Source organism: Urtica dioica, chromosome 8 (assembly GCF_054948205.1).
Source record: "Urtica dioica subsp. dioica isolate 48M chromosome 8, U.dioica_male_clone48M_v1_H2, whole genome shotgun sequence".
Lineage (NCBI taxonomy): Eukaryota > Viridiplantae > Streptophyta > Magnoliopsida > Rosales > Urticaceae > Urtica > Urtica dioica.
In genome coordinates, this window is record NC_142763.1 from 6,609,923 (window position 1) to 6,626,199 (window position 16,277).

At 33.8% G+C, this 16,277-nt stretch overlaps 1 protein-coding gene across 1 annotated transcript; it reads left to right on the forward strand.

The window, feature by feature from the left end:
* Nucleotides 1-7,076: 7,076 nt before the first annotated feature.
* DGL1 (dolichyl-diphosphooligosaccharide-protein glycosyltransferase 48kDa subunit family protein) lies at nt 7,077-11,142 on the forward strand. The gene is made up of 13 exons (XM_089623633.1): nt 7,077-7,425; nt 7,511-7,647; nt 7,794-7,919; nt 8,176-8,229; nt 8,368-8,481; nt 8,693-8,748; nt 8,828-8,869; nt 9,293-9,368; nt 9,548-9,619; nt 9,741-9,866; nt 9,961-10,065; nt 10,435-10,518; nt 10,709-11,142. Exons 1-13 carry the CDS (start codon nt 7,158-7,160, stop codon nt 10,754-10,756), a joined length of 1,308 nt encoding a protein of 435 aa, XP_089479759.1. The 5' UTR covers nt 7,077-7,157; the 3' UTR covers nt 10,757-11,142.
* The last annotated feature ends 5,135 nt before the right edge of the window (nt 11,143-16,277 follow it).

Here is a 16,277-nt window from a genome sequence, read left to right on the forward strand (position 1 = left end):
TTTTCTTAGCCATTGGTGCTTCAATACATGGATGGAAGTATGTCCGCCCGGTAATATCTGTTGATGGCACTTTTCTCAAAGGAAAATCGCATGGGACTTTGCTATTGGCCACGGCTGAAGACGGAGATAACCATTTATTTCCGTTGGCATTTGCGATCGTTGATTCTGAGAATGACAGAGCTTGGCATTGGTTCATGACTCACATTCGTGCTGCGTTCGGTGTCAGAGATGAGTTGGTAATTGTTTCTGATAGGAATTCATCGATCCCGAAAGCTGTCCGCAACATTTTTCCGGAGGCAACCTATGTTGTTTGTATGCAACACTTGTGGGCAAACGTTAAAGCAAAGTTTGGTAAATCTTTTATCCAGCCACTATTCTATAATTGTGCTAAGGCTTATACGCACAAAGATTTCAATTACTGGTTGAATGCAATTGGTGAGACAAGCCCTAACATAAAAAGTTATCTCCTGGATGCAAATCCTGTTTTATGGTCTCGAAGTCATTTCCCGGGTAGGAGATTCAATGTTATGACGACTAACATTTCCGAATGTTTAAACTCGGTGCTAAAGGAAGCTCGCAGCTATCCCGTGGCTTGTTTAGTGTTGTATTGGCGTTGTAAAGTTCAAAAATGGTTCAACGAAAAAAGGGCACTGATTCCAAAGATGGCGTTGTCATCGGGTCTTACCGAACTTGGTTTTGGAGCTTTATTCAATTCTGAAGAGTATTCAAGAACAATGGAGGTAAGTATATTTCTGTGATTTTTTTGTGAAATCATTATTAATAACGCATAGTAATTGTTAATTGTTTATGGAATTGCAGGTCAATATCATTAATGATAACCAGTTCGAGGTGATCGAGGGTAGTTTCCACAGGATTGTTGATATTGCGAACAAAACATGTACTTGTTGTGTTTGGCAGTTAGATGATTTTCCTTGCACTCATGCGGCCGCAGCGTTGTATCGGAGGAATTTGAAGCCAATTGACTTTGTGCCTGATTACTACACACAGAAGAACTATGAAGCTACCTACTCACAAGATGTATTTCCAATAGAACACGATGGTGATTGGAATTTGTTGGATGACGACGAAGTAATTCCACCACCAATTTTAAAGCGGCAATCTGGTCGTCCGAAGATGAAGAGATATCGATCCAAACATGAGCTTTTCCAACCATACCATGTACGTTGTGGAAGTTGTGGGAAGCCGGGTCACAACAAAAAGGGTTGCAAAGCTGTTTAGTTTTCGTTTAATTATATTTGTTAAATTTTTGTTACTTGTTTGTTTGTTTTTTTTTCATGTTATAATTTTCATTCCCAATCAAACAAAAGTTTTATTATTCCAATCTTACCTTTCCAACAAGATTCGTGTTGTTGTTAATGATGCACTCTGTTTAATATTCTTTATTATCTGAATGTATTATTAACAGTTATTACCCACGTGACTTATTACTAGTTATTAACCAAATTCAAACAGGATGTTGTAAACTACGAAAAATAAGAATCATACAGTAGATATTAAGAATGAGACCAAAAAGACCAAACCTTAAGATAAATGTTTCGGCGCTATGCTTCGCATTACAAAAGATAATTATAATTCAAACTAAGAAAATTCCAAAACAAACCCAACCCATAAGCATATTGTTTTTGCACCATTTATTAAAGCTAATGGCACAATGCTTTGCAAAACAAAACATAATAAAGATAAAAAATGTTAAACAGCCGATAAACATGGTCAAATTCCCAAGTCAAAATTTGGTTGGCTTCCATTCTGTTCCCCGTTATTTTTCTTCGTTTTCTTTTCCGTTGTGTAGGGTGTTTTAGTCACTGCTGAACGTTTCTGAATTCTTTTGGGTCTCAATACGATCGGAGGTCGCACTTCCACTGTTTTTTTGACGCGTTTTTGTGCCTTCATGATTAGTGGACTCATACAGACTGCCTCCGGTTCTTCTTCTTGAACATCCTGAGAGTTTGTTTCATCGTCAGTAATGTATTTCCAATTATCTAAAATGTATGCTACGTCGTCGTTTATGCGCCACAACTGAGAGGAGCTATAACAAGCAGTTTTTAAACCCCTTAACAACGGGGACAATTCCTGTTTATGGCGATTAATAACTTTTTGTTAAATTCTAGTAATAAACGATTATTTCTTATTATTAATAAGTAATAATTAACATAAATTAATACCATGTATACATGATAATCCACTATGTAAATACGTAATTCATATTTACCATGTTATTTTGGTTCTTCAGGTTTGATGTCATTGCCACGTTGTTCATGGTTTCCGTCTTTATAGGCGTTTCCTGTCAAATCACATGCTAGTCATGAAGCAATGTTTTCCACAATATTATACGTTATTAACACAAATTACCTCTGCAAGATTGCTTTTACCATCATTGATCTTATATCCTATTGACGGAGTTGTTTGTTGGACGTCCACTGAATTTGAGATTGACGCATTTTGTTTTTCCTGTAACACAAATAGATATGGTTAGTATTCGGTTAATAAACAGTAATTTACATAATAGTGTTGAATAAATAGTTACCGTATTATCTAGTGGATTGTTATAGCTCAATTTATCCATGAAGATTCGCATCTATTTTCCACAAAATCAATGTTTGTTATAGGAATATTTAAAGCAAGTACATACTTTTTATTATTGTTTACCATGTCATTCAGAGTTAATTCATTTGGAATTTCTTTGTTTTATATCTGATTTGTGGTCAAATTGTCCTATAATAATCATCAGAGTATAAGTGAACAGTTTTTTTTAACATAGAACAAAAGTTTTATAATTCCAAACTTACGGTGCTTTTGGCTTCCGGTGTTATTTTATCAGTATTGTGTCTGTCCCAAGTAGTGCCACCTCCATTCTGTTTTATTAACACAAATGAATGATTAATAACAACCAAATAAATTTATTACTAATTACATGAAACACTTTACCAATCTTTCACCAGCAGGTGTTGGCCAAGCCTTGCCACCAACATTCTATGATAAATACCATGTATTAAACATTATTATATGATAATTACCACATATTAATATAGTAGGATGAATTTTTTACCATTGGTATCTGAGTTTTTTCTGCACTAGCAGTAGGGGTAGTCCAAACATTGCCACCACCATTCTATGATAATTACCATATATTAATAATTTACCGAAAAAAAAAATTTACACCATCTAATAACTACCACACATTACCATTGAAGGATGAGTTTTTTCCACAGTAGCACTAGCAGTAGTGATTGTCCAAGCATTGTCACCACCATTCTGGTTTTTTAACAAATATTAATGATTGATAACTATTAATTACCAAATTTTTCATTATCATTATCAGCCAACACTAATTTAATTAATAATATAAACTATCACAATATACCATTGAAGAATGAGATCTTTCCACACTTGCACTAGCAGTAGGGGTTGTCCAATTCTTGCCAACACCATTCTGTTTCATTTATTAGTTCATAATTTTCTTTTATTACTAAGTTTTTTTTTTTAAATATAAAATTTATTAACTCGTTACCATTGTAGTAGGTGTTGTTTCCTCACTTGCATGAACAGTTTTTCCTTTGTTTCCCTGTAATCATTGTTAATAAAAAAATTAAACATAAAAGACCATTAATATCAACAATCAAAAGCGTAATATTATTATACCTGATTCGATTGTCCCTTTACCAAACCTTCTACTGTTTCCAGCTTGTTCTTCACCATCTCCAATTCAGATTCAAGTTTATTTATATGGTTTAACGCATATGTAAGCCCGTTAGTGAGGTCTTCTACAGCTTTTTGCAGATATTCGGTGTTCGAATCCGAGCTACTAGCTACGCTTTTGCCTTTTCCCTTATCCGGTTGGAGTGTGGGTTCATCTTCTTTTGGAATATCATCTCTTTGAGGGTATCCTGCTGCAATCTCCTCTGCTGTTGTTTGGACCCATTTAATGTCCACCTATAATATGATAATATGTGGTAATTACTAATAATTTCTCAAAATTAATATTTATAATAAGATATGACACATACCTCAACATTGTTGAAAATCCACTTGCATAACATGTCATACCCAACACTATTATAATAGGTCCACTTCAACATTCTTGGCATGGTATGAAATATTATCCTCTCGGTAAATCCTTGTTTTTCAAATTGAGGTACCACTTCGTATACCCAAGCCAGAAGTGGATGCAAGAAACCCTGTAAGTTGTACCCATCTGGTGATTTCATGACGAAGTTTCCAGATTTTCTCATACTTTTATAGAGAGCATCGAAATTGAGTATCCCCCAAGGGTAATCTGCAAATAATTCCGCATTGTTTGCTAGGAGAAGATGTTCATCATCCATGTTGGTGTTGTTTTGTTTTGGCAGTATCATGGTTTCAAGAACTGCCAAGTTTGCTATTGCAACGCGTTCTTCATCTGTCGCGTCCATATCAGATTGCAGCATAGACAACAAACGTCTTCCTCTCTTAGATCCCCTCTCAGTGAAATATTTCTCCGCCAACATGTTAACAATATGAGGCCTGTCTTGGGCTCTAGGTATCGGACCACACTTCAATCCTGTATAACGGGTTATAAACTTAATTATTACCATTTATTAATAACAATTTCCCAAAGCCATACATTATTAACCATACATGAAGTTGATTTTTGACTATTAACAACTATTAAGTTGTTATTCTGATTAATATAACGTAATAACATCACAAGTTTTTGAGATTACCTGACATTATTTGGAAGTCGTACATTGTAAAAACAGCTATATTTCCACCAATGTCAAACCATAACTCTTTTGAGTTATTGCTTTCCACTCGATGCAGAACAAGTAAGTGCATTAGATGTTTAGGAAACTTCGTCCCTTCCAAATCCTGGATATGTCCAAACGGCCCATGCTGGAAAAGAGTTTGTTGCCTCTCATTTTTCAGTCCTGACTTGATTGTTTCAATGACGTTAAACTTCGATCGCGCTATGATATTTTGTTTTTAATTCCAGTTGTGTTCACGCACAACGAAATCTCCAACCTGTTAATTATATGTATCAGTAACCTTTTTCAACAATAATGAAAGTAGAATGTGCACTTCATTTTTATTAATAAAAATTATCCTAAACGTAATTAATACTAATTGCCTACTTTTCAAAGTCAAAAAAATGTACAACTTCATTTCATTAACATTACCAATTTTTCAGTCTAACAAATGTCCTGTTTTCAGAATTTGATATCAATGAAATTTAAAATAAAAACCATCAGAATGTGCAATTCAATGTCATTAATAACGAACATAAATCCATAATTTAAGAACATACCTCTGGTTGGACAATTTCAACCATTTTAATCTTTTTCGGCCCTTTCACTTGTTTTGCACTATTACTACTCTTCATCTGCACAATTCAAAATTTTAATTACTGATAATAACTTTAATTTCCAATAATAAAAAATAATTACTTTCATATATGAGTTTCTATCTCAGTTGATTTTTCATGTTCAACCGTTTCATTCAACCAAAATACCCTTTATTTATTCTTATTAATAATCTGAAATATCATAAACTAATTTGTTATTGATAATAACCGGAAATATGGACATACATATACTTTTCATTCCGAATCAACACAGTATAATTTTCATTAATAAAAAAAAATATTTTTTAAAACTCAGTTGTAACGTCTCCATATCAGTCTCAATATCAGTTGCTATAAAAAATTATTTTTTTAATTTCGTAATCCGGTTCATTCTTAAAAAAAAAAAACAACTATCATAATCGGAAATAGTGGAGATTCCCATTGTTATTGATAATCACCGGTAAATATGGACATGCATAAACTTTTCCATCACTATCGATCTTCCATGAACTAAAATGAACTATTCTTTAATGGATGTACCCATTTTTATTCATCACTACCGATTATTAATCCAAAAGTTCGTACCTTTTCCACCGTAGCTTCGAGTTTGTTCTTCCCAAATCTTGTTTTCGCCATTGCAAAATATCTTCCCCTTTTATTATCCGCGATTTTCAGATACCTTTGTTTTCAACTTCATTTCTATGTTTTCGCTAACCTTTGGTATTCGGTTTGAGTTTGTTGAGTGTTAGCTTTAAAAATGCCTCGTTAATCGGGTTGTATTTATCGTTAATCGGGAATAAGTTGTAGGGGTACATATGACTATTTGCACCTGGTAATAAATGAAGATGGCCAATTGTCACAAATTATCTAAAAGGTGGCTAAAATGCAATTACAAGTTTCAAAATGGCCATAAATCTAGCCCGCCCATATATTTATTAAGACCAAATTATTCAAAAAAATCTATGACTCAATTCAAGAGTGGAAAATTTTAAAATTTTTATTTCTTTCAAAAAAATTTGCATTTGAAAATCTAAATAGATAGTTTGTATATGTTTCTATTTTTAAGTATTCTGTTATATTTTTTTTAATACACTTGGTAATTGGTACTAACTAGTTAAAAAATGGTACATTATGTCATTTCAGTGCAATTTATCATGGTTTTTTTTTATAATATAAACGTAAATAAAACGTTTGTTATTTTAATAAAATAAAACAAATTTACGGTATGTAGTAGTTTAATTATCTATGAAAATCAAGCGAGTCAAATTTATTTCGTAAAATAAATATTGAAAACTTATAATTTTGATTTTAAAAAATAAACTGATACAATATATTTTTTTCCCTCAAATTTGAGGACATATTTTTGACGCTTTTGGTTCTAAACTTCTAATGAAGATTTTATGCCTTTGTTAATTTAGTTTTGCCATTTTGAGGCGTTGGGGTCAAAAATACGAGAGAGTCTTGTCGAACACTAGCGTACACATAAGGAACACGTCGTACATCATCGTAGACAGTCGTATCTCATCGGACTCCGTCTGAGGAGCGTATTATAATATAATAAAATCTCATAAATTTATTTTGTAAGATTAACTATATATTTGTCTGCTCAAAAAAAAAAAAAAAACTATATATTTGTTAAAATGCTCTAAAAAATAGGCTAGGGAGCAAACAGCACATTTAAAACAATTCAGGGACTATTTGCACAAAAAACCAAATTAAACTAAATCGTTTTAGAACAGAGATTAACGGAGCTCTTCTCCTCAGGTCTGTTGACTCAGAAGAAAGAAAACCCTCTCTCTCTCTATCTCTGAGCGAAGCAATGTCGAAGCTCATCTCCATCGTAGCGCTAACCCTACTTCTCCCATTTCTCTGCTACTCCTTCTCGCCGGAGAAACCCACAGACCGCCGTGTCTTAGTTATCCTCGACGATCTCGCCCTCCGATCGTCTCACTCCCTCTTCTTCAACTCCCTCCGGTCCCGTGGCTTCGACCTCGACTTCAAGCTCGCCGAAGACCCCAAGATCGCGTTACAGAGATATGGACAGTACTTCTACGACGCTGTCGTTGTCTTCTCTCCCACAGTAGATCGTAAGGCTCCTCGTTTTCTCTTTCGTACTACAGAGTTCGGTCTTTTCGATTTCTGATTCCGATTGATTCGATCGGGTTTCCCTAGGGTTCGGAGGCTCGGTCGATGTTGCCGCGATTCTGGATTTTGTGGATTCAGGACGCGATTTGATTCTCGCGGCCGATGTCAACTCTTCCGATTTGATCCGTGAGATCGCCGTCGAATGTGGAGTTGATTTTGACGAGGTTTAATCTCTTTTCTTTCTGCTCAATTGTACTCTCGTTTTCATATGACATTTCCATAATGACATTTTATTTTTTCGAAATGTCATATATTCAGATTCATTCAAAACGTAAAGTTTTTGTTTTTTGCAATTTTCTTTCTTTGACAGGACGGTTCTGCTCTGGTCATTGATCACACCAGCCATGCCCTCTCTGACACTGAAGGAGATCACACGTTGATCGCCAGTGACGAGTTCATTGCTTCCGATGTGATGTTGGGCAGTGAGAAGATTGAGGTAAGTACAAGATTTCTACATAATTCATGTTTTCTGTAAATAGCCCGTGATAACCAATATGCATTTTGTGCTGGGCTTTGTTATTTTTGTGAATGTTCTGCTTGTTCTGTAAAGAAGAAATGCTGATTCTTTTTTTTTTTCCGTGTAGAAAATTATCAGAATATAGAAATCAAGGGCTTATATTTGATTAATGGCCATTACCTTTCACTCTATTCTACATCGGAAATTCTAATTTTTCTGCGCGATATTTTTGTAGGCACCTGTGCTTTTTCAGGGAATTGGACACACTATTAACCCCTCCAATAGTCTGGTGAGAATTTTCGCTGACCTATAAAATTTATGTTGTTTGTTATATTTTTTTTACTTCACATCTACCTATTTACATTCAGTAGTTTCATTTTATTAAATTCTTTATCCTGCCATTTACGTGAATATAACCATCATTTAGGTGATGAAAGTTCTCTCTGCTTCGGCTTCAGCATATAGTGTGAACCCAAAGTCCAAGCTGTCAAATCCTCCATCACTCAGTGGATCTTCCATATCATTGGTCTCAGTTCTGCAGGCATGTTTGATTGAAATAAATTCTAAATGTTTTCAATTTCTTTTTTACTGAGTCTTGTTTTCAAGACTCAAGATGCATATAATTTTTTTGGCTTTAAGATTTTTTAGAAGACATGTGATTTAACCTTATGCCAGCTTTTTGGTACTGTATGAATGTATTTAGAAACACAAATATCTGTATCTAAAATGCTGATACAAAAATTTGGTGGCAGGCTAGAAATAACGCACGTGTATTGATCTCTGGCTCATTGAGTATGTTCAGCAATAAGTACGTAGTCTGTTCCGAAAGTCTGATGTCTTCATTTTTTTTATACAATTCCTTTAACAAGATCTCTATCTCTTTTCAGATTCTTTAGGTCTGAGGTGCAGAAGGCTGGGAGCCCCATTAAGTGAGTTATATTCCTGCTAACCTACATTTCATCAAATCAGTTAATGGATTTTGGGTCCCGACTCCCCAATTTGGAAAAAACCGTAAGAATGTCAGCTGGTGATGTTCTATAGATGGAGGAACACCCTTTTTAGTAATTATACAAAAGAGTTAAATATTCCTGCCAGTCTAAAAGTGGATATTAATATGTGGAACGTATTGAGAACCTAGGCTGAGCCTGTTGGAAGCTATTAGGAGCCTGAGCTTGGATAAAATTGCTGAAATTACTAAGGAAAACAAGATAAATTTTACTAATCTTCTAGTTCATGTAAGCTAGAGTACTTGATAAATTAGTTAACTTCCTGTGTCCGTAGGATATATAATCTTCTTCTCTATCGTTGATCAAAAATATTTTGACGTTGACGTTGCTATCATGTGGTTACAGATTTGAGAAATCTGGTAATGAGCAGTTTTTGACAGAACTTAGCAAATGGATTTTCCATGAAAGAGGGCACCTCAAGGTGAGCCAATCACATTTTAGACTGTTCTCTGGATATGTTCTTTATATTTGAATACTTTTTCGATTTAGCGTTTGGGAAAAAGAGTTTTGAAAAAGGAATGACTTTAATGGATTCTATTATGCCCAGATAATTTTTAGATTCTTAATATCTCATTGTAAGAGGAAATAATTTAACTATAGGCCGTGGATGTAAGGCACCACAAAGTTGGGGAAACGAATGAACCTGCAATCTACAGGATCAACGACGACGTGGTAATTTTTCTTGCAATGATGTTCTGCTTATAGAATATATATATATATATATATATATATATATATATATATATATATATATATATATTTGGAGTTTACTCATGTTGACTTATGTTTGAAGGAATACTCGGTTGAGATTTATGAATGGTCTGGGAAAAGCTGGGAACCATATGTTGCAGATGATGTTCAAGTGCAGTTTTACATGATGAGTCCCTATGTTCTGAAAACCTTGTCCACCGACAAGAAGGTACCATTTAAAATATTATTTTCCTTCTTTGCATATAGCTTGAGTTACAAAATATTCAGTACCATTTTAATTGAGTATGATGTTTTTACTGCAGGGTCACTATTTTACGTCATTTAAAGTCCCAGATGTTTACGGAGTTTTCCAGTTCAAGGTCGAGTACCAGAGACTTGGGTACACGGCCTTATCTCTTTCCAAGCAGGTATGTGGTGTTCTTTGAAAATGATTTCGTTTGTGTTTCCATATATACAAAGCCAATGAACACTGAACAGAGGGAGAGAACATTTTCCTGTAAATTGAACCTTGAACAATTTGCATAACGACCTATACGTCTTAAAGAGTTTTCCTCATTTTTTTTAATGCCAGCGTTAAATATGATTAGTATATCACCTAGAATTTGAAATTGTCATAGAAACTTGAACATGATTGAGCATAATTATAGTATTTATCAGGTTCCATGCAGTACAATCTCTGCCCCTGAAAATTAGAGAATTAACTTTCACAGAATTATGAAGATGTCAAGTTGCAATAAAAAAACTGTGTTTATGATTTTTGGACTTTGAAATTGCAGATTCCAGTCCGGCCATTTAGACACAATGAGTATGAGAGGTTTATACCAACGGCTTATCCCTACTACGGAGCAGTATTTTCTATGGTATATCTCTCTCTCTCTCCCTCTCTCTGCATTGAACATCACATGCATTAGATATAAACCATAAACTAATGTTAAAATGGATGTAAGAGAGAGTTATTGACTAAGATTTAGGCTATGTGAAGATACTTTATCGCATTCATTTTAATCATCGGTGAAAATTTAACGAGCTAACTCTCCAATTACTTTGCAGATGGCTGGTTTCTTCGTCTTCACGGCTGTCCACCTATACAGCAAGTAGATCTTTAAAGAAAATAAAAGGATAGATTTCGGGAGATGTTTAGACGTTAATTTAGGCATGAGATATTATTTAGTGCTTGGATGGGAAATTTTGATGAGGGTTAAATGAGAATCAAGGTTAATTTTTCTCAATATAATATGATCTTTTTATGTCAGTTGTCATTGAATAGTTAAATGGAACACTCTCTTTATCATCAAAGCTACTTGGTATGTTAATTTAGTTTCATATAAATGAACACACATTATGTCTACGTTTAAAGGAGAAAAAAAAAGAGGAGCAAATTGGAACTCTGAACTCTCAACTTTTACCAATCCGTAATTTTGTATGTTACCATTTTGTGTTTATTTTGGCTTCAAAGTATATAATGCAACATATTTTTATTTAAAGCTTTGTTTATGCTGATATAGCACATCTACAAATTGTTTAAAGCATAGCTGACTTGTCATTACAAAAAAAAAAAAAAAAAAAAAAAAAAAACATCATAGTGAACCTCGAACCGTTGTTTTTATCCTAAGCTTCAAAAACAATTATTTATCACCCTGAATTAGTGTAAATTTCCCTAAGAATAATAACATTTTAGTTTCGCTGAGATTAAACCATCTTGCATGATATGACAGTACAAGTAGAGGTCTTGCCACCTGGACTAGCCAGCCAGTTGGGGTGAATTTGCTAGGTTGAATGTGTTATATATCTTTTAAGATGATAATTGTCGAGTCGTCTTATGTGTTTTTCTCCCGTGATAATTTTTTTTACACACTACATATAGTTTCTAACTTTCTAGACACTTAATAGTAATTCTTATTGATATTTTAAACATGCTGAAGTCTTAAGTTTGCTTGTGTGTTTTGAACTACGAAGTAATTTCTTCAGAGCTTAATATCTTGAAGTTGAGAGATTAAAACTAAAAAGAGCGTAAACCGCAATTTACAACTCTCGAACCCTGAGCTAGTGAGAGGATTTCAACTTAACCAACCGCCAGAGCTCAGAGGGGAGTCGTGCCATCGAACTTCCTATTCTATTTAAAAAAAAATAAATTCATATCATAGATCTAAAAATCTGGTCAATATCGTGGTTGGACTCGCTATCTAAAATATTTGAAACTAGAATTTTGTCTCATTTTTGGACAAAAATAGCCATTGCCACAAACAAACTCCCCGTCCCGAGACGTCACGGAGTCCTCTACCACCTCCTCGCCACCATCGCCGATCCTGCATCCGAATTTACCACCAAGCAATTTACCGTCAATACCCTAGAAGTCATTGTCGCTGAGCGAGGGTCCAACTCCTACCTTGAAGCCCTTGTGGAGAGTCCCGAGCCCTAGACCCTCTCTTCCTTCGCCTATAAGTCTCTGGAGAGGCCTTGGATTGCCTCCACCTGAAGAAATATTCAAAATCACTTCGATTAAAGATCGGTCGAAACAAAAAGCATATCTGATTGTCTGGATTATTGAAACATAATATATATATATATATATATATATATATTTGTGAAAAAGAAAATAAAGATAAAAAATAACCTTCTCCTAAGTTGAGAAGAGGCGACGTCACTTAAAATTTGCTAGTTTTGAATGCTTATTAGTTTAGAAAATAGGGGTCGATACAATGTAAAATTTATTAAAGAACCTGTACAACTATTATGACAATAAATATTAAAAAAAAATTTGACAATTACAAATTTATCATGTCGATAGCTTGAAATCACAAACAATAAGATATAGTCTTATACATAGTGATTTACAACCAAGGAGGATTGAAGAAATCTATAATCATATGCATTGATAAGATAAACAAAATATTAACTATGTCAATAAAATTATATAAACGATGAATATGAGCCCAAACAATTTGGAAATTTTGATCATATTAAAAGTACAACTAACTTGTTAACTACTAAGCTTGTATCGAACAAATGAATTTGACCCGAATTGCATCGATAGTAAGTGCAGGTAATCAGAAATATAAACAAGCCCAAAAAAAAATCGTTAATTATTTAGGATTTCCAAAAATTATTTATTATTTTGCTGAAGTTAGTGCGATGGCAATTTGGTTCGTTATCCACGTTTCGGCCTAGTACCCTATTTTAACAGTAATACCCGTTAATATTTTAACAGGCTCGGGTACGGATAACGGAATAGTCCTTCCGTTCTCAATTACTCGACACCTGGTCAGTTAACATTTAAATATTTAAAAATATAATAAATAATTATATGTTTAACTAAAAAAAACGGATTTGAACACTTACCCGTCTCCGTGCTCGCTTTCCGTCGGGACGCAGGAAAGAGTGACAAATCACCTTCAGTCTAGCGGAACAAACCTTAAAACTTTTCGACACTCTTCTGATTTTGGTCCCAGTTTTCTCTAAACTACCATGATTTTTTTTTTGGAAAAAAACCATAGAATCAAGCCGGTTTTCACGAACCGGTTTTTGTCCTGGTTACCATCCGAATTACCACGAAATTCAAAGAAAGTTCCGGTATTGTAAGAACCGGGGCCGGTACTCTCCAAAACTCTGATTTCCGTCCGGTTTCCGCAGAATTTCAATCCTAGCCGCAATCTCAGGCTCCGGTCAGCAAGGCCATCGACGACGATGCGATGGCCTACGACGAGTCCAGCGGCGATGTTCACCATGGCGGCGGAGATCCTATCTGTGGAGATGTTGGAGAGCTCTGACGCACCGTCTACGACTTTAGTGTCCGGCGATGGCTCGAGCTCGAGATTGGGATCTCGGGATCGGGATCGTCTGACGGGTTCGCCGAGAGTTTGGTTACTTGCGTGGCGGATTTTTGTAGGAGCAAGCAAAACCGCGAGGTCGAGAGGAGAGAATGTTTTCTCTTTTTCATTTTTTTTGTGTGGTGGGAGAGATAGATCTTCTTTCTCTTTTTGTTCTCTCACAGCCAGTTTTAATGGGAGAAAGAGTAGAGCATTAGGTTTAGGTTTTGTTTTTTGTTTGAGTCTTGCTGGTGAGAAATTGCCCATAACACTTTTATTTTGAAATTCTAGTTATCTTGCTTTGTGTGATGGATGTAGATTTTGATTTTAGGTGATTTTGAACTTTCGTATACCAAAAAGCATTGTTTTATGTCATTCAATACATAATATAATGTTTTAAAAATGTTACGTACACAAAATTCATGTTGATATTAGATTTAAAATCTTCAATAACAAACAACTTCCTCTACTCTTTTTTTTTCATTTTTTTGGAGTGTCAAATACTCACGAAATTCTCAAAATTTCGTGACAGATCGGTCGTGTAAGTGGAGAATTTTGTGACAAAATAGAAGAATTTCGTGATCAATCTGTCATGCACGATCAATTTGTCATGAAATCTTGAATTATGTGATAGATTTGTCACGAAATTCTCCAATTTCGTGACAGATTTGTCATGAAATTCTCCAATTTCTTGAGTGATTAATCACAAAATCTTATCGATTGGTCACGAATATCATATTTTTTACCATCTCATAAGTCAAACGGAAAGTCAAGTTAAAAAAAAAAAAAAACAAAGATTGATGGTTTTTTTTTTTTTTTTAATTTTGTTTCAATCAAGTGATTTCAATTACTTTGATCTTAAAAAAAAAAAAAAAAAAAAAAAAAAAAAAGCAAGCTCACGAAGTTGAAGCAAAAAAAAAATTCAATTACAATAAAATTTCGTGATCAGTGGATCACAAAATTTCGTGAAAAATCGATCACGAAATTGATATATCATGCATGATCGATTCGTCACGAAATCTTGAAGACGAGATTTGATGAGGGAACATAGCAGATCAACAACAAGATTTTCTGACAGATTGGGCAGTAAATTCTTCAATTTCGTGAGCTGCCAAAGTCCGAGAAAGGGGATGGGGAAACGGAACTAAAAGGAAAAAAAGGAAGAAAAGAATTGGGCATTAGTTGATTTTGGTAAAAGGGTGTATGAGCTTTCCACATGTGATTTGATAATAGATGTGTCAAATTCAGAGTTTTGGTTTATTTTTGTAAAGTGGTATGAAAATGGTAATATTGGTGTCAATAATAATAATAATAATAATAATAAAATTAGAACAATGAAATTATACAAATATGTAATAGTATAAATTTAAGGGTAGGTGGTGTTAGCAAAATTAGTTAAATAGTTTTTGCGAAAGTACGTTGAAAATTTGCAATAATTTAATCTAAATATCTAACAAGGAAAATAAAAAGCGCTTAAATCATCATAAAAATCAATTATTTCAACCGGTGATGAGTTACATAAATTATTTTGTATGCACATTCTCGTGCAGATTTTATCGGTTCTCTTACAATTTATATGTGGCGACTAATTAAGTCCAATCTTTAAACTTTTCTATCAATCGTTCGATTCAAATTATCCCACGTCGACATTGAGACAAACGTCCGGTCCCAAATCAGTATCGAAAAATTTATGGATCATTTTTTTTTTTTGAAAAATAGAGATTGAGTCGTACAAAATAAGAAAATAAATTAAAAAAGATCAAATCGTAAGAGATTCACTATTTTAATATTTTTATGTAACGGTTTTTATTAGACATTTTGAATATAGTTTATTATACGATGTTTTATATAATTGATATATCTTGGTTACCGTCAACTTGAATTTTTGGGTCCACCATTGGGTGATTTTTTATTTTTATAAACGGGTAAGTGGGTAAGCGGTACCTGTTGTTTAAAGCAGGTAATGGGTCCAGCATTTTTTACCCGTTTACTCGACGGGTATCCCGTTATCTGGCCCACTTCAAAAACCCGTTAAACGGGACTGGATAATGGGTAAAAAAAATTGTAACGGATAAGGGTAACGGAATAAGTGTACCCGTGTAGAAGGAGGAAAAACAAATTAATGTCATCATATTCTTTCTTAAATTAAACCTGAGATATTAAAAAAAAAAAAGGAAGTATTTTAGAATTGATCTCTATCCATTTAGGCCACGCTTGGTTCGAGTTATTCTTATTAGCACAAATCAAAACATTTTATGGGAAAATCGAATTGATCTCTATCTACATTTCATCTCATTTCTCCAGTCTTTTTTCAAAATGAATAAATACATATATATATATATACTAGGATGTAGAACGTGCTTCGCACGTGGTGATTATAGATATTAATTGGTAAATTTATTTTAAAATAATGGTATGGCTTTTTAATACATCTTTGTTAAAGAGTTTTACCAGTATTCATCAAAGTAAAATACAATTGAAAAATAATATGAAATTGTAAGAGATAATATTCCATAATAAACCGTGGGAGTAAAATAAATTCAAATTAAGTAAGAGATAATAGATTTTGATTCTTCATCTCTAGAATTTCATCATTGCAATGTGGAAGAAGCATTAGTACCATGACCTTCTAAATAATTATGAACTTTCAATTATTTGCACCATTGCTTTACACTTGAATTTTGATGAGATTAACCACTTTGTCATTATACGGAAAACATACTATAATTACAAATGGGTTATATAGGTGTATACTTCGAAAATATGAAACAAACCCAAATTCAAGAACAAAACATCAACCGATCCATTTGAAA

Bases quoted from the DNA above. Each gene is read 5' to 3' on its own strand.
- DGL1 (XM_089623633.1), top strand. From the start codon at position 7,158: ATGTCGAAGCTCATCTCCATCGTAGCGCTAACCCTACTTCTCCCATTT. The intron at 7,426-7,510 runs GTAAGGCTCCTC...GGGTTTCCCTAG, and splicing joins CTTCTCTCCCACAGTAGATC to GGTTCGGAGGCTCGGTCGAT. The intron at 8,749-8,827 runs GTACGTAGTCTG...ATCTCTTTTCAG, and splicing joins TTGAGTATGTTCAGCAATAA to ATTCTTTAGGTCTGAGGTGC.